Source organism: Nomascus leucogenys, chromosome 3 (genome assembly GCF_006542625.1).
Source record: "Nomascus leucogenys isolate Asia chromosome 3, Asia_NLE_v1, whole genome shotgun sequence".
NCBI classification, from domain to species: Eukaryota; Metazoa; Chordata; class Mammalia; order Primates; family Hylobatidae; genus Nomascus; species Nomascus leucogenys.
Window position 1 is genome coordinate 152,103,731 of NC_044383.1, and position 26,688 is coordinate 152,130,418.

General features: G+C 49.7%; 1 protein-coding gene across 5 annotated transcripts in view; it reads right to left on the bottom strand.

Annotated features, from left to right (window-relative positions):
• Window positions 1-2,534: 2,534 nt before the first annotated feature.
• RPS6KA2 (ribosomal protein S6 kinase A2) overlaps window positions 2,535-26,688 on the bottom strand; it is a 445,645-nt gene continuing 421,491 nt past the window's right edge. For all 5 annotated transcript variants that reach the window (XM_030809959.1, XM_030809960.1, XM_030809958.1 and 2 more), the window contains 7 exons: window positions 21,033-21,122; window positions 19,082-19,240; window positions 16,618-16,779; window positions 13,158-13,234; window positions 11,498-11,615; window positions 6,896-7,033; window positions 2,535-5,989 (listed from right to left, as the gene is read on the bottom strand). In XM_030809959.1, the coding sequence (XP_030665819.1) occupies window positions 5,864-5,989; window positions 6,896-7,033; window positions 11,498-11,615; window positions 13,158-13,234; window positions 16,618-16,779; window positions 19,082-19,240; window positions 21,033-21,122 (870 nt within the window). In that variant the 3' untranslated portion in view covers window positions 2,535-5,863. The remainder of the gene's footprint in view (window positions 5,990-6,895; window positions 7,034-11,497; window positions 11,616-13,157; window positions 13,235-16,617; window positions 16,780-19,081; window positions 19,241-21,032; window positions 21,123-26,688) is intronic.

Sequence of the window (26,688 nt, forward strand, 5' to 3'; positions counted from 1 at the left end):
ACTGCTAATGTCCCAGATTGGCATTAATCAGGACAAGTAATTAGCTGAATTTTGAGAACAACAACAACAAATATATATATATATATATATTATATCCATATATTATATATCTATAATTTATATCTATACCTATCATACATACATATAGGTACATATATGTACCTCCATCCATGTAAGGATGACAGATCTATATCTATCATTATACATATGATAGGTGTATGGAGGATTCTTTTAAGTTCTATGAAAGTATCTTTATGTCCTCAGATGCATCTGAGGTTGAGCATTAAGCTGAGTTTCTCCACAGATAAAGGTGACAGCCCAAGTGTGAGTCCAACTCTCCTCTCCAGGCCTGTCAGTGGATTCTGAGACGACATTCAGTTCAGTATTTGGGGTCCAGCGTTACAACACTGAGCCAATGGGAGGCAATTCTCCACGGGTCTCTTGCCTTTCTGCAGTCTTTAGCTGCTTTGGCTCTGAACTGTCTTTCCAAGGACATTTGTGTAGTAGACGGCCCTGGGAGGCAGAGGCAGCGTCTCTCTCTGTGGCCAAGGACAGGCATCTTCCTGTCCACTGTAATCGAGTGTCCCCTTCCAGGGCAATGGGAGGTGGGTTTGCCTGCATCCCTCCATAAACAATTGGGGTTTCCTAAGTCAGGGTCCTCATCTGTGATGCAAATTCAACGTGTGCAGCACATCCACCCGGGCCACTGCCCACCACCCCATAAGGCTTGGGGCCCACAGGGACTGATGTGTGCGGGGCCCATGCTGTTTGCTGTAGGGTCTCTGACCTAGAAGTCTTGTGCCTTCACCCAGCATCCATGAGCCTGCAAGTAGGGCCAAGCCTCAGAGACTTACTTCAGTCTGGACACCTTGTTTTCCCCAACCAAAAAACCACGTGCAGGTGCACAAGGGTATGCAGAGCCACGCTCAACTACGTGTATGCGGCAGGCAGGATAATCCATCCCCCCACCAAAGTCCACATCCTAATCCCTGGAAGCTGTGACAAAGGGGAACTGAGGTTGCTGGTGGAATTCAGGGTGCTAATCAGACCACCTTAAAATAGGGAGAGTTTCCCAAATATCCTGGTGGGCCAGTGTGCTCATAGGGCTTAGAATTGGAAGAGGGAGGCAGGAGGGCTGGGCGGAGGAGAGGGTGTGAGAAGAACTCCACCTGCCACTGCTGAATTTGGAGGAGGGAGGAACACGAGCCACCAAGCGCAGATGGCCTCTGGAAGCTGGAAAAGAATTGGATTCTCCCTGAGAGCCTCTGGAAGGAGGTAGCCCTGCCCACATGCCGGTTTTAGTTCAGAGAGCCCTGTCTTGGACTTGTGACCCACAGAGCTGTAAGACAATAGAATATGCTGCTGTTTTAGATTTGCTAGGGCAGAAATAGAAAATGATACACAGAGGATGTAAAAGGTATTTTTTTCAAATGATGCCTCTTTCAGTAGGCATTTTGTGGGCACTTCCTGGGTACAGCAGGAGGCAGGATTTCTTGTGCATCTATTGTTTGTCCTGCAGTTTCCTCAGTGGGATCCAGGGCTCCTGCCTACACAGCGAGTCTCACAGATTTCAGCAAGGCCCCCTTCACCCTGCTGGGAGAGCAGCTCAGAAAATGGGGCATCCTGCCACAGGAGCAAAGGTGTGTGCATGTGCATGTGTCAGTATGGTGTTGTGTGTGTGTGTGTGTTGTGTGTGTGTGTGCTGCTTGCTGACACATGCTGGTTAGGAATTTACCAAATAGGAAGAAGAAATTAGGTCAGAGAGCCAAGGACCAACAGTGCAGACTGGCTTTACATCTGTATTAAGAAGGGATGGGCATGCTGAGGCCAGGTGGCAAAGCACAGGAGACACAGTGATGGCTATTCCCAGGGCCGTGTGCTGGGCACCTGCTTTGCTGCACAAGATGACCGTCCACTGTCTCCTGCCAGCCCCAGATCCATTGCACAGCTGGGCTCCTCTCAGGGGTGCATGCCAACACACATACACACAGGCCCTAATGCACACACACACAAAAATACATCCATATGTTCACATGTGCATATGTGCTCTCATGCACACACGTTTATGCATGTACACACATGCATGAACTCATACTTCCACATATACACACATAAGCACACACGTGTATACACATGCATGAACTCACCCACCCACACACACTGTGCACACACACAAGCATACGTGTACACACTCATGAACTCACCCGGCTACACATGCACACATGTGCACACACAAGCGCACACACACGTGCATACATATGCATGAATTCACCCACCTACACACACACGTGCACCTACACATATGTACATACACACATATGCATGAGCTCACCCACCTGCACACACCCACGCACAGGGCTCTGAGTTGGAGTGGTCGTGATGCTGCTTCACCTCCCCATGTGGAGTCATATGGTAGCAGCAGAGGTGGTTGTGACCTGAAGCCAGCAGGAGGGGCCAGAGGAGTGGGGAGCTATCCAGACCGTTATTGGTAACAACACAGAAAGTCCAAAGGTTATTGTTAGGCTAGAAAAAGATTACACTTCATAAAACCATGTTTATTCAAAAAAATCTATTCAGAAAGTCTGGAAAGCGTAATAAATATCTGTACAGTGGCCACCCATCTCAAACATGAATTACAAAGCAGGAACATAAAAATGGATGTGTAAACATAACTGCTGAGCCAGTGAACAAAGTGCTGAGTCAGGAGCGAGGCAGAGAAGCGTGCTCAGTAGAACGATACAGACGCTGCAGCCTCCGTCCTCAGCCCCTCAAGCTGCGCTGGAGTCCACCTTCTGCCCTCTCCACACCGCTCAGGGACCGGCAGCGTCCTTCTCCATTCTCGAATTTGCATGAAGCTTAGAAAGGTAGGAGGCAGCAAAACCGTGTCAGAAATGAACGGGGTGCAAATCAAACTTTGCCATGTTCTTGAGAGAATCAGTAAAGCGTTAGGTAAAAATCCCAAGTGCAGCTTTAGGATAACACCATTTAATGAACAACACTGGATAACATTAAGTACTATTATCACTTTAAAATTCAAACAATCTTCCAAACATCAGAACATACACAGTTAGTTTAAAATCACAGACAAATCGGACTTGAGGGTAAAAGTGAAATCCTCACCTCTTGCCCATGTTTGACTTTGGGATGGAATTCAGCAAAGCTCTCCTACTGCAGATTGGGAGAATCAGGTATTTCTCCCACATAGGGGGCTGCCAGGGAAGGAGGACCCTATAGGGTGGCCAGCAAGGGGCCACTTGCGGTAGGTCAGGAAGCCTGAGATCTAGGGTTCAATGTGTTTATAAGTTCTGTGATTTTCATGACCCGGGGGCAGGGGGCGGGTTATGATGAACTGTGTGATGAACTTTTGGGGAGGTCTATGTCATTTGTGCAAATCATACGGAGCATTTCATTCTGCGTGGAGGTGCGCTGAGCTGGCAAAATGCGAATTCTAAGAACACCTTCATTTACATGTCAACTGCTGCTTGAAAGCAGTCACTTGCTATTTCACTAAGGTTTTTGAAAGCTTAGTTTAACATATGATACCATAACTTCTTTAGGCTGACTTCTGTGGAAGGATGTCAAGTATCATTGTGTTCTGGATATGGGAGGGAAAGTAGAGGTATTTCACAGACACTCAGCAGGGCCAAGCCAGTGTTCTTCTCCGCTGATGCACATCAAATATATGTAAGGACAGAGCTCGCTGTGATGGGGAGTCTCGTCGGTCCTTTTGGCATTCTTAGAGTTCAGAAGCTAAGTCTGTACAAACTGGGATGACTGAAAAAGACCATGAGCTGGTGCCCCATGGGCACACAAAGAGGAAACACCGCGGCCGCTTTCTCACAGGTGCTTTCCCGTTCACTTCCCCCACTTCTCACTCCCTGCACCAGAACCCAGTGACTTTAAGCAAACAGACAGGCCTGCAAACCAGGCCAGGCCAAAGGGTCCGGGCAGCTGATGGGGGAATGGTTGCCTGTGTAGCAAGCAGAAGAGGTGATGACTTTTGTTCATTTCTGGGAGGACAGATTCTGTGACCTAAGGATTATCCACTTTTTCCTAAGTTTCTAAAAAGAAATGAAATAATTAAGACCTAAAAAGCAAATTCATCATGGTGGAAGTCATTCTAGCCTTGGGAAAAAGCATCTTCTATGGAGAAAATGTGAGGAATGCCCTGTGGGCACTATGGAAACAGGTATTCAGTCTGACTTGCTCCTTTTATGTTTTGTGGTTCTCTAAGAAAAAAAAATCCACATGGATTAAAGCTTCTGAAACAAGTTTATATTTTAAGGTCTGAAAACAATCAGACCAAGCTAAGGAGTTATTTTTCAGAACGCAGCACATTTTTTCTTTTTTTTTTAGTTGGGTGCTAGAATCGAGATGGAGGGGGAACAAAACCCAACAAAATAACATCTTCTTAGGGAAAACCTGGCTGTGGCCAGCGGGCACCTCCTGAAGCCCTGCTTGCTGCAGAGGCGCTGCTCTTCAGTGATGCAGGGTGAGGGGCTGAGTGGCGCCTCCTCCCATCTAGTCCGCTTGGGGGCTGCCAGGGAGCATCTTCAACACCCTTACAGGAGAATGAAGGACCCGTGTGTTCCCTTTGCGGGCTGGACTGGGCGTCGAGCCTGCTGCCTGGAACCTCTCACTCGATTTTACTCAATGAAGGAGAGCACAGCATGGCCTAAATGCCCCACACCCACCCTGTGTGCACACCCAGGGGAATACGGATCAGTGTGAAAACAGATCTGTGCAACAGAGACACAAAACGCAACACAAAGCCACAGCATCTACAAAGTGCATCACTCCTGTCCACGCTGATCTCCGCTGCTCTCCCACCTGTGCCCCTGCCCCTCAGTCTGCTGGGTGGGGCCTGTGTCTCCCTCCAGCCTCTAGCTGGACTGAGAAGGTTTGGGTGGGAAGCCACAGAGCTCCATTTCTCCAATTCACAGTTTCTCCGTAGACCAGAAAAATTGAAGTGAACACAGCAAAAACCACAGCTTTAGGTGAGCACACAGGAAGCCCACACAGGGCTGAGCAGGTGCGAGAACCCATGGCTCCCTGCAAAGCCTCCAGGTAGCTGTGTGGCCACCGGAGCTGGGGACAGATGGCAGCCCAGTGCGCTTGGCCCCCCGGGGAAAGCCGAGACCGGAGGTGGACACAGGCTCCTCCAGGAGGCGCCCCCTTCCATCCTGGTGACACAGAGCTCTCAAAGCAGAGATCCAGCCCGCCTTCCTCTCGCCTGGGCTCTTACTCCTCATTTGAATTTGGGACAGAGGAAAGGATGGGCTACCCAGCACCTCAGGCAAAAACTGAAGGGCGAGGAGGAAACGGCTCTTTGGATTATTTTGGGCAGAACCAGGCGTCTCCTGGACGCCACAGTGCCAATCCCGTCATCCAGCCCGTGGGGAGCCCCGGGATGCCAGGTCACCCCAGCCCTCTGGGGCCCTGCAACCACCAACGGCTGCGCCCTCGCACTGCCACTTTCCCACCGGGTACCCGGGACGTTGGCGTCGGGAGTCTGACCAAACCGACCGGCTTCATAATTGGAAAACAGATCTCTCGGTAGAAACAGAAGCCGTGATATGAGAAGACCCGCGGGCTCTGAAAGAAGCCCCTGGCCTCGAACGGGCACGCGAGGTGAAGGGGCGCATTTGGTTTTGCTTGGGAGGAAAGAGAGCGGGCGGGGAGCCTGGCGCAGAGAGGTCAGGACCCTCTCCGGGGCTGAAAAAGAAAACACGGACACGGCGAGGGCGGGCGCCTCCTCCCTGCTGGACTTGTGGTCACTCTGGGTGCCAGACGGGCTCCGAGGCCAGGGTCTGTGAGCCCACGAGGATGCTGGCAGGGGACGCTGGGGCCAGGGTCCCACCCGCTACAACCGCGTGGACGTGAGTCTCTTCATGCCTCTGCGCTGAGCCAGGTTGGACGACAGCACGGGCTCCAGCCGCGGGGCCTGAGGTGTTCTGTTTAGAGCGAAGTAGGTGGCAGCCATTGCGCCCTGCAAAACAGAGGACAAGGGTGAGAGCCGCGGCGCCTCACTCCAGGGGTGGAGCCGGAGCCTGGGGCCTCCATGGGCCTCAGCTGCCCCCAGGCAACGTGGGAGAAACCAGAGCTTCCCCAGGGTCCCTGGAGCATGGAGTGCTGTTAGCCTGCCGCGGGGGACCAGCACACGTGGGCCCCAGGAGACAGGGGCTTCTCATTCTTGCACCTGCCCCCCAACCCCATGCCACCCTCGCACTGTGCTTGTGCCTTGGGGGAAAATGTTTTGGACTCTCGTAGAGCCCCCAAGCTGAGGTCACATGATCCCCTGCATTCTGACAGTGAGGCCAGCTCTGTTTTGGGGCTTGCTGGGTCCTAGGACACACAGCAAATGCCAAGGCCTGTCAACCTGGACTTTGGCCACTGTTGAGGAGTCTGGACTCATTTGGAGGAACACGCATATCCTGGAGTGAATCCAATTTCTCAGAATGGATCTGGAGGGGGCGGCTCCTAACTGGATCCTGCCTAGTCCTGCTGGGGTGGGACAGTCTACACTTCTCAGAAGAGGAGTCCCACCCAGAAGATGGGGTGCCTGAGAGGCAACTGCTGCTTGAATGTAAGTCATTTATGAAGGGGACTTTTTTTGCATGTGTGGCCTAGAATGGAGGCTTTGAACTTGAGTGGAACAGCCACGCCAGCTGCCACCACGTCAGCAGAGGCTGCCACCTACTCAGATAGGAGCCCTGTGCAATCCTGCCCATGTCTGGTGAAGCGCACGAAGGTAGGTGGGCCGGCGGTGCAGTTTGGGGCTCCTATGGGCTCGTTCTCTGCACTCCGTGGTTTCTTTAGAGTGATTGCAAGGTATCAGGCTCTTTTCTGGGTTTCCCATTCCCACCACTGTGTCCTCACTGTCGCCTGCCGGTACCTTCACCAGGTGCACGTCCTGTCGGCTGAGCTGGTTCGGGGACAGGTACTCTCTGTTGACCACCCACGGGTGTTTGAGCACTTGCATCGCCGTCAGGCGCTGATGAGGGTCCACGTGGAGCATCTTGGACACAACGTCCTGCCAGGGAAGGTCATGAGAGTTGGGGGGATGGTTGGATCATTTGTGCTGGGTCAGAGAGCCTCCCCAGCAGAACTCCTCTCCCTCTATGGCAACACCCAACCACTATGCTGAGTGTGGGTCTTTGCATTTTGGGGTCATGTTCACTTTTAGGTTTAGAAGTATGTTGATGGTTTTTAGCTTTAAATATTACCAAACTTGGAAGTTCACTGAAGGTTTATCTTTTATTAAATATTTCATGTCTAAAAAGAAGTTAAATGTGGAAATGTTAGATGATGCATGTAAATCGATGAAACACTGTTTCTTGTAACAATTACATCTTTCCAAAGGGAGAAGCTGAAATTAATATTCCACGGGTAGAAATCAATTCATAATGATGCACCTACTTATATTTTTTATCAGGACTACCCACAAATATTTACTACAAATAATCAGAAACCACAAAATCTACACTCTGGAGCCATCAGATATGTCCAATGGGTTCATGTGCAATAATGGTATTTTTCCATTTCATTGTAAAGTCATAGCAGTGAAAACCTCTAAAACGAGACTCTACATGTGTGTACACATACACATACAATACAGTGCACATTCTATTACAGGGAATTACATAAGCAGAGTACTCGGTTACAGTGTGAATTACATTTGCAGATACACCTGATGCTTCTGCTCTAATCACCATAATCATCCTTGAGGTAAATGAGGCAAATATTACTTTTCCTAATTTGCAGATGAAGACATTACTGCCTGAGGAAGATCCAAGATGAGAATCCATATTCTCTCCACTAGCCTACCCTCCTTCCTTAGTGTTCCCACCACATTTGAAGATGTAATAAAATGAATTAGAATGTGGTTGGGCGCGTTGGCTCACGCCTGTAATCCCAGCACTCTGGGAGGCTGAGGCAGGTGGATCACTTGAGGTTAGGAGTTTGAGACCAGCCTGGCCAACATGGTGAAACCCCGTCTCTTCTAAAAATACTAAAATAAGCTGGGTGTGGTGGCATGCGCCTATAATCCCAGCTACCTGGGAGGCTGAGGCAGGAGAATCACTTGAGCCCGGGAGGCAGAGGTTGGAGTGAGCTGAGATTGCACCATTGCACTCCAGAGTGGGCTACATGGCAAGAGCCCATCTCAAGCAAACAAACAAACAAACAAAAAAGAATGCGTATAGAATGTGAAGTTGAATTACTCATTAGAATTTTTCATCATGAAACAACTAAGAAATACTATGCACAATAACAATATCTTTTTTATACAGAAAAATCTAATGCCTTTTGATATTTGATAACATTGACCTTGGTAATTTCTTGAAACAAGTATCTCCTAGAAGTATGAGTGTTGTCATTTTCAGGTGTAAAAACAAAAGCAAAGAGCACTTTAATAACCCTTTCACGATCTTATAGTCATGACACTGAGAGAAGCAGTATTTTTACTTCATACCTGTAGGATGTGGAGAAAGACATACTAATCTGTAGCTTTGCTGGTGTTTGGAGGACTGGAGGTTCTGTTGTGTGCTAAGTAAGAGAAAGGAAGAGGTACAGGGGAAAGACGCCGGGGATGTGGTGGTGGTAGGGACTGGTGGTGAAGGGAAGGAAGGGTTGGCGAAGCCCTGCGAGGCAGCAGAGACCTCTGCCTGCAGCAGTGATCTTGACAATGTGCCCTTGTCCTTGACTTTGCTCCTTTCCCAACACCTTCTCCCTGCTCCCATGCCAGCTTCCAAGATGGCCTTCCAGACAAACCACCAGCACCCACGTCCTAGTCTGAGGCTCTATTTTGGGAACCAGAACTAAGACATCTGCACTCATTTAAGACAAAGTGAGGGTGTGGACAGGAGCACTTGGACTGTCAGGGTCTGACATCTGCGATATGCTCACTAAATGCCAGCTGCCATCACCTCTGCCATCATTTCCACAATCACCCTCACCATCCTTCCATCACCCCCACCACCACCCTCACCATCATCTTCACCATCACCTCCACCATGATCCTTACCATCCTTCCTCCATCACCCCTATCATCACCCTCACCATTATCTTCACCACCACCTCCACCATCACCCTCATCATCATTGCTCCATCACTCCCACCACCACCCTCACCATAATCTTCACCATCACCTCCACAGTCATCCTCACCATCCTTCCTCCATCACCCCTACCATTACCCTCACCACAATCACCTTCACCATCATCTTCACCATCTCCACCATCATCCTCCTCCATCACCCCCACCATTACCTCACCATCATCTTCACCACCACTTCCAACCATCATCCTCACCATCCTTCCTCCATCACTCCCACCATTACCCTCACCATCATCTGCACAATCACCCTCACCATCATCACCACCTCCACATCACCCTCACCATCCTTCCTCTATCACCCCCACCATCACCCTCACCATCACTGTCCCCATCATCTTCACCACCACTTCCATCACCCTCGCCATCCTTTCTCCATCACCTCCACCATCACCCTCACCATCATCTTCACCACCACCTCCACCATCACCCTCACCATTTTTTCTCTGTCACCTCCGCCATCACCCTTGCCATCCCTCCTCCATCACCTCTGTCATCACCCTTCACCATCACTCGCCATGCTTCCCCATCACCTCCACCATCATCTCTGCCATTAACTTCCATTATCTCCACCATCACCTCCACTATCATCTCTGCCATTACCCTCATCATCATCCCCATCACCTCCACCATTACCTCCACAATCACTACCATCATCTCACTATCATCTCCCACCACTCCCACCATCACCTCCATGATCACTGCCACCACCTCTGCCACCACTTTTGCCATCCCTTCATCACCTCCATCATTTCCCACCATCACCTCCACAATGATCACCTCCACGATCACTCCCGCCACCTCTGCCACCACTTCTGTCATCCCTCCACCATCAGCTCCATCCCTGCTCCCCATTACCTCCACCATCATCTCCACAATCATCACCTCCACCATCCCTCCACAATCACCTCCATCATCACTCTTGCCATTATCTCCACCATCATTTCCACAATCATCCCTTCCACCATGCCTTCATCATCACCTCCATCATCGCTGTCGCCACCTCTGCCACCACTTCTGCCATCCCTACACCATCACCTCCATCATCATTCCCGCCATTACCTCCACCATCATCTCTATAATCATCACCTCCACCCTCACTGCATGAGGTTGCACTGAGATGTCAACAGCAGAATTGGAATCAGAGCCCCTGACTCCTTCTCTTTCAGCCCTTTTACATGAACATGGGAAACAGCTGTTAGTGCTGCTTACCAGTGGCTGGATTATGATTTACTACTGGATTAGAGAGGAATTTGATGATGCCAAGTAAAAAAGCATCTGATGGTCAAAAGAAATAAGGCCGGTCATAAACTGTGTGGACTGCAGACAAGGCCAAATTCAAAGTATTTTACAAGAACAGAAGTATACCTCTGGACCAGAGCTCTACTTGTTTGGTTTATGAACATGCAGGGCAATCATTCTGCAATATCACTAAAAGCATGGTGGTTACTTTTATGTGTCAACATGGCTGGGTTATGTTACCCAGTCTAGATGTTGCTGTGAAGGTTTTTTTCAGGATGTGATTAATACTTAAGTCAGTCGACTTTGAGTAAAGCAGTTACCCTCCACAATATGGGTCAGCCTCATCCAATCAGTGGAAGGCCTCCTTAGGAAAAAGACTGCTCCCCTGAGGAAGAGGGAATTCTGTGGCAGATGGCTTGTGGTGGGCAATTGCCCCATCCATTTCTCCCTGGGGCTCCAGCCTGCCAGCTGCCCTGCAGTCACAGACTTCCCCGTCCCCACAATCACGTGAGCCAATTTCTTACAAATAAATCTCTCTCTCTCCACACACACACACACACACACACACACACACGCATGTTCTGTTTCTTTGGAGAACCCTGCATAACATACCAAGACAGCAGAAAATGTGAAAATGCTAAAAATGTTTTTGAAAATAATGTTTTTAGATGAAAGCCTTAAAAGATGCCGAGTATAAGGCCAGGTGTGGTGGCTTACACCTGTAATCCCAGCAATTTGGGAGGCTGAGGTGGGTGGATCACTTGAGGTCAGGAGTTCAGGACCAGCCTGGCCAACGTGAAACAAAAAAGTTTTAGTACAAAACTTTTTTGTACTAAAAATACAAAAAAGTTAGCCGGGTGTGGTCGCACATGCCTGTAGTCCCAGCTACTTGGGAGGCTGAGACAGGAGAATTGCTTGAACCCAGGAGGCAGAGGCTGCAGTGAGCCGAGATTGTGCCACTGCACTCCAGCCAGCCTGGGTGAGACAGAGCGAGACTCCATTTCAAGAAAAAAAAAGAAAAAGATGCCGAGGATAAAATACCTATACTGCTTATATAAAACCTGTCCCCTGGCTTCCTCAGAAATAATATGGCTATTTCAGAATCTGAATATTTAAAAGCAACGCTGGGACATGTACTCACTTTGGCTGCGTCAGATATTGAGTCCCAGTTTCCCCCAGAAAGGGCGTACTTCCCACTGCCGATCCGCGCCAAAATCTCCTCAGGGGTATCGTCTGGCCCATTTGCAAAAGGGGTAAATCTGTATAATTAGACAATTTGTGGTAATGAGCTTCTATTTTGCAACCTAAAATAAAGCTTGCAAGTTGATATCACCCCTTGGCTGTTAAAAAGAATAGCACTTTGCTTCTCCCTCCTCTGCTCTGAAGCCAGGATTCATGGGAAAGCAGAACTTACCTATTTACACTACGCCCGTTTTCCTTCCTTAGCAATTGGGTGGCTAGAGGTTGATGGGCAAGTGGGAGAGCCCTGTGAGACCTGTGCTGTATCCCCTCTGGACCCAGGTAAACTGGGATGGGGTGGCCTAGTGAGTTGCCTGGTGCCGTGGTTTCCACAGTGACGATGTGGCGTCACGCGAGAGAGCCTGAGACGTGGAGTCTGAGAGGCCCATGGTGGATGTAATTACCAACTCTGTGTTCTTTGACAAGTTAACTTTTTGAGCCTCCACTGCAAATGCAGCGTGTATGCACGAATACACATACATGCTTGGTGCAGCCCTGGCCATATTCCAAGCGTGTGGGAGGTGTTCATGGTGTCCCACCTTAAAACACACCCACACACTCCTAGAAAAGGAAGGACACGTGTGCTGCCAGCGCTTCCTCTAGTGGGAAGGTTTGTTATCTAGTTTTCCATATAGGCAAAGTGAGTATTAGAAGCATCACAAAATAACCTGACTGTGGTATTGGTAAGAAACTGAGGTTCCTTCCTTTGCTACTGCAGTCCTCAGGGTGCGGCTTCAGGTGCCTGATTTGCTCTCCTTCTGCTGTGGACACTACCTATTGACTTATGATGAAATAAGTGAAAAGCAGGCCAAGCTCATTCATTCTCACGAGGGCATTCAAGCCATTTTGCTACAGCAAACAGGATTAGATGGTCTAGGGTTCTTTTCTTTTTGCCTCCATTCAAGTATTTAATAAACGTAATAGGAACCAGCGCATCTTGTAAGATCCTAGACCTTCCTGCCTAGAAGCAGCCATGATGTGTCCTCTTCTCACTCAGGGGAGAGGGAAGGGAGGCTGGTACAGGTTAAAGTGTTTAGCCCAGAGTCACGGCTAGCGGCGAGTGGGGCTCAGATGGAAGTCAGCTGTCTGGATGGCAGGCCCAGGCCACTTTCTGTAACACCACGTGTCTTACCACAATGAACCGGCCCGTGCATGACTCATGACCAAGAAACCCAGGTACAGATGCTGTTTGACCCTGAAGCTGCTATGGGGCTTTCGGTTTAAGAGGATGTCTGGAAGGCACATCTGTTGCTACCTTTTAAGACAGTGGCAGGTTCAGCGGAGAGAATGGGGACTATGCCGGCAAAAGACTTGGATGTTTTGTTCATGAGCTGAGTTTAAAGAAAATGGGTGGCTACCTTTCTTGTCCTTGTTGTTCAGTTGTCCTGAGGGGCTAACGAAGTCTGCGAGTGTTCGCTCGAGGCCTGGGAGTGTTTGCATACGCGTTGGGTTTGCCCACATGCGCACACTAGGACAGGGCTGGCCCTGGTCCCCTGACGGATCAGCCACTGAGGCTGCTGCCCTGTGTCTCCTCCTGACACCCGTCTGAGGCGACTGCTTACCCTGCCAGCATGGTGTACAACAGGATCCCCAAACTCCAGATGTCACACGCCGCATCATAGCCTTGACGCTTCAGGACCTAGGAGGGAACGACAGGACACCGGCACGCCCTTCACTAAGGACATTCAGCTTGACAGCATGTTTCTCCAGCGGCATCCCATGCCGGCAAGCTGGGGACCAGGAGGAGGGCGGCGCTGTGTCTTCGCTGTGACCGCTCTTTCTTAAGGCAAAGCCAACCCTAAGGTACTGCAGTGGGACTCCTCCCGGCCCAGCCACATGGTAAACCAGTACTCTTGCCAGACACATGACAGACAGGCTGAAAAGGAGGGCCTTAATTTTTAAGGCAGAAGGATTTTTCTGTTATGGTAAAATATGTATAACATAAAATTGACCATCAAAGCCCTTTTTAAGTGCACAGTTTAGTAGCATTAAGCCCATTTACATTGTGGTGCCAACATCACCACCATCCATCCATAGAGCATTTTCACCTTCCCAAACTGAAACTCTGTCCCCATTAAACAACAACTCCCTGTCCCCCAGCCCCCAACACCTACCCTTCTACTGTCCGTCTGTATGAATCTGACTCCTCTAGGGACCTCATACGAGTGGAATTATGCAATGTTTGTCTTTCTGTGACTGGCTAATTTCACTTAATATAACACCCTAAGGTTCCTCCAGGTGTCAGAAGGTCCTTCCTTCTGCAGGCTGGACAACATTCCGTTGTGTGTGCATGCCACGTTTTGCTTACCCATTCATCCACCGAGGGACACTCGAGTGGCTTCCACCTTTCGGCTGTTGTGAATAGCGCTGCTATGAACATGGGTGGACACGTGTCTCTTTGAGTCCCTGCCTTCAATTCTTTTGGGTATATACCCAGAAGTTCCATTCTAGGCTACATGATAACGTTTAATTTTTTTGAAGAACTGTTAAAGCAGCAAAACTTGTAAGCATCATAGGATTACATATTTCAGTAGAGGGCAATCCTCTGATATAGTTACAGTTGAGTAACAACAAAGGAAGCCACATTGGTGCTCATGGATTACTGCAGATGATTGGATTTAGCATTAAATATCGAGTCGGGAGAGCTCGGCTCAATTTCCTTAGAGATGAGAGCAAGGAGCCTGTCCTTTCCTCTCCGTATCGCTGCTACCATGTGCGAGCCTGCACCATGGAGGGGACCAGCCAGCGCATCCTGAATGAATGTGGTGCTCAGGTGCAAGCCTCACTTCCTAATCCATCAGCTGGGTGACCTTTGGAAGTCACTTACACACATGGAGCTTGTGCTTTCTCCATCTGTGAAACATGGTTAATAGATTACACCCTGCCTACTTCGTATGGTGGATGAGAGTGAAAGTAAAAAAAAGTTGGTAAAAGTGCTTTGTAAATGGCAAAGGAATATCACAACCTAGGGCATTCTATGATCAATAAAATCAATATTGTGGGAGACCAGAATATGCCACCCCAAAATATGCTGCATAGGCGTGTGGGGCACTGAGCTGAAGATACATAAGAAGCTGCAGATGCAGGAGAGCTCTGTGTCCTCCATTTGTCTAAAATCAGGACATGGATTAAGACAAAAGGTACCTACCCCCCACCAGAGAGGACAAAGGCTTCCCCTAGGGACAGCTTTGGACGCATGTGGTCCCACATGGGACCAGCCTCCATCGGCCAGCCCTGCACCTCCCCAGGCTGCAGCCCCTGGAGACCCTAACCCTCTTCCTTTGTCTTGCCAGATCTCTAAAACTTCTCTGTTCTTTGTTGAAGATGCCATGTAGGCTGGACTCAAAGCCACCTCTGCGAGAACGACTCATTCCCTGGGCATCTCGCATGGATAAGTGAGAAGATGTGTGTTAATAAACTTCTTTTTCTCTTGTTAATCTGTCTTTTGTTACAGGGGTCCGGTCCAGCTAAGAACTTAATGCGGGATGAGGAAAACATGATTTTCCTCCCCTGTAATATTATCAATATTAATATTGATTAAGTAAGGCATGAACAGGAAAAACGTGATTTTCCTCCCCTGTAATATTATCAATATTAATATTGATTAAGTAAGGCATGAACAGAGGCTTAAAACCTGGTTACTTTTATTTTTTTAATTTTTATTTTTTGAGACGGAGTCCTGCTCTTTCAACCAGGCTGGAGTGCAGTGGCGTGATCTTGGCTCACTGCAACCTCCACTTCCCGGGTTCAAGCGATTCTCCTGCCTCAGCCTCCCGAGTATCTGGGACTATGGGCACACACCACCACACCTGGCTAAGTTTTGTATTTTTAGTAGAGACGGGGTTTCATCATGTTGGCTAGGCTGGTCTCCAACTCCTGACCTCAGGTGATCCACCTGCCTCGGCCTCCCAAAGTGCTGGGATTACAGGCGTGAGCCACCACATCCAGCCAAACTTGGTTATTTTTAAAGGGGCCACAGGTTGCTCAAGTGTCTGGATAACCCCTGCATAACCTAAAACAGCCTCTCAGTCCAGCCCCTGGCTGCACGTCCGTTCGTGTCTCAGCACGCAGAAGCATCTTTGCCATGGACCAGTGGCCCTGGGTGACCTCTTAAACAACTCCAAGACCCACCGCGAGATGCCAGGCGCCTCAGGCCCTGCTGCTCGCTTGACCCCCTCCCATCGGAGCAGCTCTGGTCCAGTTCCACCAAGAACCCGCGGGATCCACACAGACTCTGAAGTCCGCCTTCCTTCCCAGTTCCCTCCTCCCCTGTCCCATCGGCAACATCAGCCACAGCCCTGCCCTTCCTCTCTTTACCACTGCCTCAGGTTCAGTGGCTTTTCTCAAAGGCAAGAAATTGGACTTAGATTTATAAACACATCCTTGACTTCGGAACCTAATGGAACTTGTTCCTGGGAAACGTGAAAAGAGAGAGAAGTTCACCAGGTGCCTTGCTAGCTGCTCTGAGCGGGGCTGGGAGCAGACACAGACACTGAACAATGTGAGCTTTCAGTGGCAAATCACCCCGGAGCCCTGCGGTTCTCAATCTGACAGCTGCTGACTTGCTGCTGTTGGGGAACCAATCTGGAGTGAGAATTGGGGTGCAGAGGAAATCCATAACCTTAGTTGCTCCCTGCACTGTGACGGATCCATTTCCCATCCCAGGTGTACCGCAGCTCTGCGTCCTGGTTGTGGAAGGAGACTACTGCATCATCTCTCTCACTTGGAATAAATATGCAGATGTCATCCAAATTGTCTACAGAAGACAATTTTACATAAAAATGTTACTGTTGAAAAGTTTTTTCCAATGGGAAAATGAGAATGGTAAGAACAACTATGTTTAAGCAAGATTGGCCCCTGGCTCAAGAGACTGAAGGTTCTCGTTTCTGCTTCCCAACACCACTGCTGACGCGGCTCAAGCCACCTCTGACATCCCCACTGTCCAGTGGCTCTGCAGTGGGAGGGGGCAGAGCCTCTCTTTGCGGATAGAGGGGCCTGGGTCTGCAGTCGGGGAATGGTTACCTCTGGGGCCACGAAATTGGCCGTGTAGCAGGGCGTCATGAGCAGCCCGTTCCCCGCGCGCAGCTGCTTGGCAAAGCCGAAGTCGCAGACTCGGATGGATTCTGGGCTCCCCGACTCATCCCTGTACAGGATGTTACTCGGCTTCAGGTCTCGATGAACAACCTGCAAGACAGAAGGCACGGTGCCTACTTGGGGGCTGAGGACTGAGCAGGAGAGGGACGGCAGGTGCATTTGGAGGGGAGGGTGCGTTTAGGAACTGTCTTCCCAGCAGGTCCTGCAAGCAGGCAACAGGCCAGCAGTGTCAACAGCTGCTGTCTTCTCCAGAGGGCCCCCCACCTTCTCCCGTTCTCCTGTGGTGGTCACTCACATCTGAGCCCCTGATGTCACCTGCTTTTACAGTGAATGAATATTTGAGTAAATGAGTGAGCACCTCTCCAAGATGAGGCCGCAGCTTACTGGAGCTGTCACATAAAAGGAAATGTGGTGAGCTCTGGTGATAGGAATGAAAAGCATTTTAAAGATGATATTCATTCAATAACTACTCCCTGTGTGCCCACCCCCATGCACTGTCAGGTGTTGGAGCAGCACCAGCGAGCGGCACAGATCAGGCACCTGCTGTCCCGGGCGCACCAACTCATGGGGGAGACGGACCGGGGCCACGCAATCATGCAGTCACTCTGCAATCATGCTCTGAGGCCTCCCATGGAGGACTGCGCTGGCTGCAATGATGGTGGGGCCAGCACACTTCAAAGCAAAGCAGCTATTTAGGGCACAAAGCAATGTGTTCTGAGGGGACAGAGGGCCATTGTGAGGATATGTGGCATGCCTTTGTACAGCTTGGATCCTGAACGTCTCAATTGTCCTAATAAAATCCAGTGGGAGGATGTAGAAGGGAATTAAAGGGACACACTCCAGCAGTGAGGCCTGGTTTACAGAGGTCCTGATGGCAAGGAAATCAAAGACTGTGGCTTTACTTCCATTACCTCCCCTCATTAAATATGAGCAGATCTGCAGAAAACATCATCCAAAGGGCTTCCCCTGAGTTTGACTGTACTGGGAAAACCTGGAAGTGCTTAATGCTCAAGACAGAAAAGACCCAATGTGTGGTCCTGGAAGAATATTCCCGTTTGGAGATGACTGCATTCTGAAAGCTCAGGACTATGCACACAGCTGGCTAAGACCGTATTTCCTGCTTCAGGAGAAACACTGGGAAGAGACGGCGCACAGAGGACACGTGTGATACGGTGCAGCCGCCGCCCTGTGAGGCCAGGGCTGGGACCAAGAGCACTGCCTGGAACCAGAGAGCCGGGGTCCAACCCCACTGGCCACCTACTCATGTGTGACCTTGGGCAAGATACTCAAACTCCTGTGCCCTTCGCCTGCACAGTGGGTGTGATCTAGGGTTAGGGAGTCAGTGAATGAAGAGCTTGAAGTGCAGCCTGGATCACGGTGAGGCCCACGTGAACCTCAGGCATCACTGTCATCCCTGCCTCACCGTCCCTGCGCTCCGGTTAATGAATTCTTTACCCATTCCAAGTAACGAAATTCTCAATTTCTTTTGATTAAGGCCAAAGTATTTTTTTTGGCTAAAGTTGGTAAAAATGATTTTACACCCTCAAAGGGTAGCGGAGTCAGCCACCCCAAAATATGCTGCTTTGGCGTAAGGATTATTTTGAACTGAAAACAACTGAAAAGATGCAGATATAAGCAAAGCTCTCTGCCCTCCCCTTCTTTACCTAAAAGGAGGATACAAATGGGTAAAGGTGTCCCTCCTGTCCTCTCTGCCTGAAAGGACAGAAGGGAAACTCTAGACCCTTACAGCCTGGAGAAGCCTCCAGAATAATCTCTATAACAAATGTTCCTAACTAGCCCTCATCTTCTATTAGTTTCCCATAGACTTAGCTTCCCACAGTTTGCTGCCCTGGAAACACAGTCCTTTTTCTTTGTCTTCTTTAAAAATTATTATTCTTTTTAAAATTTAAAAAAATTTAAAATTGGAGACAGAGTTTTGCTCTATCGCCCAGGCTGAAGTGCAGTGGTGTGATCTTGGCTCATTGCAACCTCTGCCTCCCAGGTTCAAGCGATTCTCATGCCTCCGCCTCCTGAGTAGCTGGGATTACAGGTGTGCGCCACCACACCTGGCTAATTTTTGTATTTTCAGTAGAGACGGGGTTTTGCCATGTTGGCCAGGCTGGTCTCAAACTCCTGACCTCGTGATCCGCCCGCCTTGGCCTCCCAAAGCGCTGGGATTACAGGCGTGAGCCACCGCGCCTGGCCGGGAAAAGAGAATTTTTCTTCCCTTGCACCGTCACTGAGCCTCCAGACACAAGAGGGACGATGGTGGCACGGAAGGAATTCCAGGACAATCTGCGTTCTCAGCTCTTGAACCCATAAACCCTTGTGGTCTTGGTTCCTGCCCTGAAGCGCCCTCCTCCCCGAAGGCTGCCCCAGGCATGGCTCTTACCCCCTGGGAATGGAGGTAGTCCATGGTCTTGGTGATGGTGCACAGGACGTCACTGGCTTCGCGCTCCGAGAAGTATCTCTGCTGGAGGATACGGTCCAGGAGCTCCCCGCCGCGCATCAGCTCCATTACCAGGTACACGAACTTGCCATCGTCATAGACCTGCGGAGTGGAGACGGGGCGCACAACGGCCTCAGGGACGCGCACGTCACTGCGGCTGGTTGCTGTGAAAGAGCAATTACTCCAGAGGGGGCAGGAGAGGGAAGTCAGAGGGGAGAGGCTGGGACCGCAGGGTCCTGTGGGAGTGCACACAAGGCTTCTGCAGGGAAGAAGCAAATGGCCATACCTGTCATACCATGTGTGCTCTTTTTAGGAAGAAAACGGCTTTAATAATCTGTGGCTAAGCAGGGACCAAGGACATACAAGATGGGCGTGTCCTTAGCTGAGATGAATGGCTTCATGACTGCCAGGAGATATCTGTTATTTATTTATTATTATTATTATTATTATTATTTGAGATGGAGTCTCGCTCTGTCACCCAGGCTGAAGTGCAATGGCGCCATCTCAGCTCACTGCAACCTCCAGCTCCTGAGTTCAAGCAATTCTCCTGCCTCAGCCTCCTGAGTAGCTGGGATTATAAGTGCACGTCACCATGCCCAGCTAATTTTTGTATTTTTTAGTAGAGACAGGGTTTCGCCATGTTGGCCAAGCTGGACTCAAACTCCTGACCTCACGTGATCTGCCTGCCTCAGCCTCCCAAAGTGCTGGGATTACAGGTGTGAGCCATAGTGCCTGGCCTGCCAGGAGGCTAAGAAATGCAAATGTTGGCAAACCACCTTGCAAGAGCCGGGCCTCAGGGCAGTGCTTTTCAAACAGTAACGTGCATCCAATCCAATCTTGGGGATCTTGCTAAAATGCACGTTCTGGTCCTGCAGCCTGAGGTAAGGCCTGGCCCTCCGCATTTCTAACCAGCTTCCCATGATGTCTGTGCTGCTACCGCATGGACAGCACTGAGTGGCCAGGCGCCGGGAGCGCAGAGAGGCTAGGCAGAGTCCAGGGCGAAGTTACGTATCAGAGCCGTGCTGTTGCTTCAGAGAAGCAATAGAAAAAGATAGTTTTCTCCATACTGGCTTTTATCTCATGAACTAAATAAAAACAATATGCTCTGATTATTCTCTTTATCTTTTGGTGTTTTGAGACGGAGTCTCTAGAGTCTCTCTCAGTTGCCCAGGCTGGAGTGCAATGGTGTAATCTCGGTTCAGTGCAACCTCCACCTCCCAGGTTCAAGCAATTCTCCTGCTTCAGCCTCCCAAGTAGTTGGGATTACAGGTGTGCGCCACCACACCCAGCTAATTTTGTATTTTTAGTAGAGATGAGGTTTCACCATGTTGACTAGGCTGGTCTCGAAGTGATCTGCCTTCAGGAGACCTCAAGTGGTCTGCCTGCCTACGCCTCCCAAAGTGCTGGGATTACCCGGCCCACTCTGGCTATTCTTATGCCAAGCTTGCATGTTAAGACCGTTTGCACGCAGCAATCACTATGCATGAGGGAAACTGAGGTAGGCCCAATATCCTGTGGATCTAGGTTCAAAATGCTAGAATCAGTTTGGAGTTGGAGCGTAAGGAGGAAAATTGTCTCCTCTCTCTGCTCCTGGATCCCAAACCCTGCACCCCATGGGCCTCTATGAGAGACTCCACCTGTGGACTGTAATTCACACAAGCTCTCTCTTCCACTGTTTTACTTGCTTCCTCCATGACTGGGGCGGTGGCTGTCAAAAAGACTTGAGTACACAGTCCAGCAAGTCAGCTCCAAGTGACTGAGATATGTGGGTGGTGGAAACCAGCTGAGACAGGCATGAGATGTGAGAAAGCTTGCTCTGAGTGAATGGAAGCTTTTTTGTGTCAGTTGAAGAAATAGAAGGAAGTGGAGATGCTGCTCCACGGGGACCACTCACATCCTTGAGGGTGATGATGTTCGGGTGCTGGCCGTACCGCAGGAGGATCTCGATCTCTTCCGAGGGGTCTCTCTTGCTCTTATCGATGATCTGGAACAAACAGCACATGGCAGTGAGGGGTCTACTTTAGGCTTTCGGGTGGTATCTGCTGGTGGACCATTGAGTTTGGATAAAGTGTGGCCCCAGGTGGCCCAATCACTACAATCTCACACCCGACCAAGAGATAACCTGAGATTGCCTGGAAATTCATGGCAAGTCCTTTCTTTGACAACTAGCGTAAGATTTACATCTAAAAGGAGGAGTACAGGCTGGGCAAGGTGGCTCATGCCTGGAATCCCAGCACTTTGGGAGGCTGAGGTGGGCAGGTGGCTTGAGGTTAGGAGTTTAAGACCAGCCAGCTTGGCTAACATGACAAAACCTGATCTCTACTAAAAATGCAAATATTAGCCAGACATGGTGGTGCGTGCCTGTAATCCCAGCTACTCAGGAGGCTGAGGCATGAGAATCACTTGAACCTGGGAGGCAGAGGTTGCAGGGAGCTGAGATAATGCCACTGCACTCCGGCCTGGGTGACAGAGCAAGACTCTGCCTCAAAAAAAAAAAAAAAAAAAAAAAAAAAAAAAAAAAAAAAAAAAAAAGGAGTACAAGACTTCAGACATGAATTTTAAAGTGTTATAAGGTTGAGTGGAGACACATGTGTAGGGAGCTCATGCAAGTGCCACCAAATAATAGACTGTGTCCCATCCTCACAGTGGGCACCATCCACAACAAGCCTCCAGCCACTGTGCACCGCCTGCCTTGTTCCGGGAATTACAAACCAGCCACAAAATGAGGTGAGGCGCATGGCTCTCACCAAGAGATGCTGGGGATGGTGCGCAGGCCAGACCTGCCTTGTTGTTTAGACATATGCAAGCTCCCTTCCCCCGCCCAGCATCTGTATCCGATGTCTTAGGATAACAGATAAAGTTGCTTCAACCCCATGGAGACATATGGTTTCCGAGGACAGGGTGTCGGGATTTAAGCCTACCTCGGAAACAGGAAGTCACTGTTGGCCCCTGGTGGCTAATCCCTCTGGAGGTGCCTAAGTCCCGCCCTTGCTGCCCCTGCTGTGGGGACAGGACCAGTGGGAGGAGGGCACCACACTCATGGGAAATTGGCAACGTGTATTTTGCAAACAACACTCACAGCAGAAGAAAAGCGATTGGAAACACCTTCCTAACCATGATTTGTACTATTCTCACATTAGTTCAACCTAATTTTAAAACAGTCTCTATTTGGAGAATGTGCAGTCATTTCACTACTAGAATATGAGGGTGATTTGCTTTTAACTTCCATCATGTCAAAGTCTCTAGGCAGAGCTTTGCATAAAACTCTATTTCTTTAATTTTTTTTAGAGACAGGGTCTCCTTCTGTTGCCTAGGTTGGAATACAGTGGTGCAAGCATAGCTCACTGCAACATCAAACCCCTGGGCTCAAGCAATCCTCCTGCTTCAGCCTCCAGAGTAACTAGGACTACAGAGGTGTGTGCCACCTCACTCAGCTAATTTTTAAATTCTTTGTAGAGATGGGGTCTTGCTGTGTTGCCCAGGCTGGTCTCGAACTCCTGGCTTCAAGTGATCCTCCCGCCTCAGCCTCCCAAAGTGCTGAGATTACAGGCATGAGCAACTACACTTGACTATTTCTTTACTTTAGAGAACCAAACGCTTGGGTAGCATTTGACTCACTGCTCGTAATCTGTCCCCTAGTCACCCTTCCTCCACTCCCCGTCACCATTATAAAAAATCACCATAGTGCCAGTTCTCACCCCATTTTTAAAGGATGCTCTGCCACGGCCACCATTCAGCTCTGACTGCATCAGTGGCCCATGATCTGTGAGTCCTAATAGCTTGCGTGGTAAACAGGCAGAAGAGTTAGGGTCCCTTTCTGGACACAAAATTTCTCTCCTGCTGCTGCATTTAATTCTACTGAAGTTTTAGCTAGGACACTAGGACTATTTCTATTGCCAACATAAATGCATCATTCTCAAGTACAGACTTTTAAAACAATCATTCAAGGAGGGGTGGGGGACTTTCCCTAATGTGCCACAGCCTAAGCAGGTCCTGGGACGATCGTCCTGCACTCCTTGTAGGGAAGCTGGCCGTCAGGTACCCGAACTCCTCTGCTCCCAGCTGCCTGTGGGTATCCCGTCTATCAGGGCCGGGATCCTGTCTTTGCAATTGGAGAAGGTTAAAATACATTCATAAATTTATTAAAAAATTCAGTAGATTTTTTCGCAAATGTGATTTCATGATAAAGGGATGTGTTCTTAGCATGAATCTGTTTTATCACTCTCACAATGGAACAAGATGCAGAGTAAACAAGAAAGTGGAAGCTTTTCCTCTACCGCCCGGGACCATCTTCAAGATACAAGGAGTAAAAAAGGCCTACGCGGGCAGGTGCATCCTACGCCATCCCTTGTTTTAAAAATGGAGAGAAGAATGCAGATAGACGCATCCATTTCCTTGTGGGTGCAAAAAATAACCCTGGAAGGAAGGAGGAAACATTTAATTGCCTTGCCTTCCTGTGAGGAGGGGAACAGGGTGCCTGGGGGGCCATGGGTGGGAGGGAGACCTTGCTGTATCCACATGAATTTTTAAAAATTTTGAACCACAAGAATATATTGTCTATTCAAAATATTAAATAAAAACTTCCAAAATGTATTTTGTAAGCTGAAATTGGAGGACAATGTGACTATTATTTTAAAGAATCTGGGACTACAGATGGCTGCCCTATCAACCCTAGTATCTATTTTATTTCTATGTGTTCTTTTGTTGTAAGTCTTCAGAAAAATTCTGACTTACAATGATAAGTATTTGTAAACAGTTTTCAAAGACAGATTACCTTAAACTCTTGCTTACTTTAAAAACTATCTTAAATTGTAATAAAAGCTAGCATGTATGTGCACACGTGAGGCACACTGGATTTTAACCCATCGGAGCCAGTGTCCTGGTCATTTGCTAGAATCTGATACACATTTAAGCATGCATGTTGACTTTTATTACATTTTAAACATATTAGTTACACCTTTCAAAATCATTTAATTGCCTGGTGGAACCCCCAAAGCACCTCTGTCAACAAGCAAACACCACACACCAGCTGTTCTCTGAGGTGGCATTTGGGGAAATGGAGGAAAATGAAAGAAGCCCCCAGGCCCAGGTCCTGTGGGGGCAGGAGCTCATCTGGAGGAGACTCCAAGGGGCCCACGAGTGCTGCTGTTTCTCACTGCAGGGTAGAGCCAGCGGTCAGCAAACATCTGGTTTGCTCCCGAGGGGAAGTCATGTTTGCTGTCTCAGGCAAGAACGCTGCTGTGGGTGTGGGTAGCTTGGCCTGTGGCCATGTCACTTGCTGGTACCTGAACGTGGGTGTCTGCAGGCTCAGCTCCCGTGGAGGACTGGAAGGGTGGAGGAAGGTGTTGCTCCCGGGGAGGCCATGTGCCATGTGGTTGGTGGCCCAGCCGCTGAGCCAGTCTGACCCCCGCTGAGACCCGGCCTCCCCGTCCACTCCCTGTGGGGTGGCAGGAGCTCCCTGGGCCTCTCTACACCTAGCTTTCTTCATCTGTAAAAACTAGAAAATACCAGGTACTCCTCTGGCTCACTGTTAAGATTCAACAAATTAATATGAATCGATCCCTTCATACTCTCCCTGGTACGTAGAAAGCACTTGGTACAAGTGAGTTATTCCTATTACAGAGATAAAATAGAATTACCCTGATGTCCCCAGGCAAGGGACCAAGCAGCTGTGACCTGCCACATTTACAGCCCTGAAATGCTGCTTTCAGTCCTGTCTCTGAATCCTCACTGTGAGTCAGTGCCATGAAGCAGTGTGATGTTCAAAACTAATGTCAGCAGCAGAGAGTGTTTCAGTCAAAGCCCCAGAAAAAAAAAAAATCAGATGTCACACCAACTGGGTCAACCCAGAGGGCTTAATTAAAGGATGGTTTGCAAAAGAGTAGAGTGGCTGGAGGGTCAGTGGCCGGCCAGCAAGGCAAAATGTAATGCCTTGGGGACAGTCCTGGCTCCCACTGCCAAAGAGCTGCGCAGGGGCAGTCACGGGACCAGAAGGGGCTGCACGGGGGGGGGAAGGGGGCTGCACGGGGTGGGGAGGGTGAGTCACGGGACCAGAAGGGGCTGCACGGGGTGGGGAGGGTGAGTCACGGGACCAGAAGGGGCTGCACGGGGTGGGGAGGGTGAGTCACAGGACCAGAAGGGGCTGCATGGGGTGGGAAGGTGCGCCCTGACGGGCTGTGGGCAGAAAGGCCTCGGCCTGACACTTCTCTTCCCACCCTTGTCCTGTGGTGTCTGTCTCGCACTAGCAGAACTGCCCAGAAGCCAGAGGCATGGAAGTGGTCCCTAACAGTCAGCCTCCTGGCTTCCTTGCCTCCTGGCCTCCAAGCCTCTGAGGCACAGGGCAGCGAGGAGGGTGGGTTTGCATGGGAAATGGCGCCCCCCGTCCTGGAAGGGAAGTCCCACAGACTGGGGTCTCCTGCCTCAGCCTCTCAAGTAGCTGGGATTATAGGCACATCCTGGAAGGGAGTCATGGTGGGAATAGGTTCTCACACGGCCCTCCTGGGCTCCTGCCTTCCCCTGACCTGGGAGAATTATTCCAAATCACGCCTGAGCAGACAAGGCTCTGACACGAAGTGGCAAGGCAGTTCTGACCCAGCGTTTCCGTCCCGGACGCTGTCAGGAAGTGCTGGCTGCTTTTCCCTGTAACTCTTTTTCTGAAAAAATTTTTTTTTTGCTTTTGTTTTTATTTTTGCATGGAGGGTGAGCTATTTGAGAAAGGTAAGGCTGGAGAGTGCTAACCTAGGAGCGGGCAGTGAGGTGTGGCTACGGTCCTGGAGTACATGACCTGGATCTGCTGCGGGCAGCCGGGGTTTGGACGCGCTGTTTAGGAGCACCAGGGAGTGGGCCCCGAGTGCCTGCGAGTGCACTTCTTCTCTGTGGGGTCGGTTTCTTTGGCTTGACCGTGTTGGTCTCGCTCTTATTAGAGCAAGCTCTGGTGGATGGCGTTCCTCATTCTGAGAATAATATTGTTTTATAATCTTCATTATGCAACAAAACAGGGAGGCCTTCTCAGTAAGTGTGGTGACGAACAAGGCCTCCCCTCCAGGCTGATGCTCAAATAAATCTGACGCGCCACGGAGTAGGAGCGGTGTGGTGGGGCGGGCGACAAGCTCGCTCAGCTTTTTCTCATCTGGCAACAGCTGGTTAGAAAGGACTCCTACAACCTCCAGAAAAGGACATTCTCCAGGGGCTGGCCACCCACCACAGCCAGTAAATAAGCTTTCCATGGTGTTGCCGCCAAGCAGGCTGAATATTTCCACCTTGCTTATAGATGCTAAGTCAAGGTGTCTGAATATCCACGAAGCAATTCTGGGTGCAACACGGATGGCACACCACCACAATCTTCCTTAGCAGGGACGCATGCGGCCACGTGCCAAACACTGTCATTCCTGCTGGCCGAAGGCAACAACAGGAGACTTCGCTGCTCTTGATAACACCTTTCCTCCTGCTGGCCAAAGGCGGCAACAGGAGATTTCACCGCTGTCGATACACCTTTCCCTCTTCCTCTGGTCTTTGCGTTTCTCTACCTTCCCTGTCTTTCTCCATTAGTG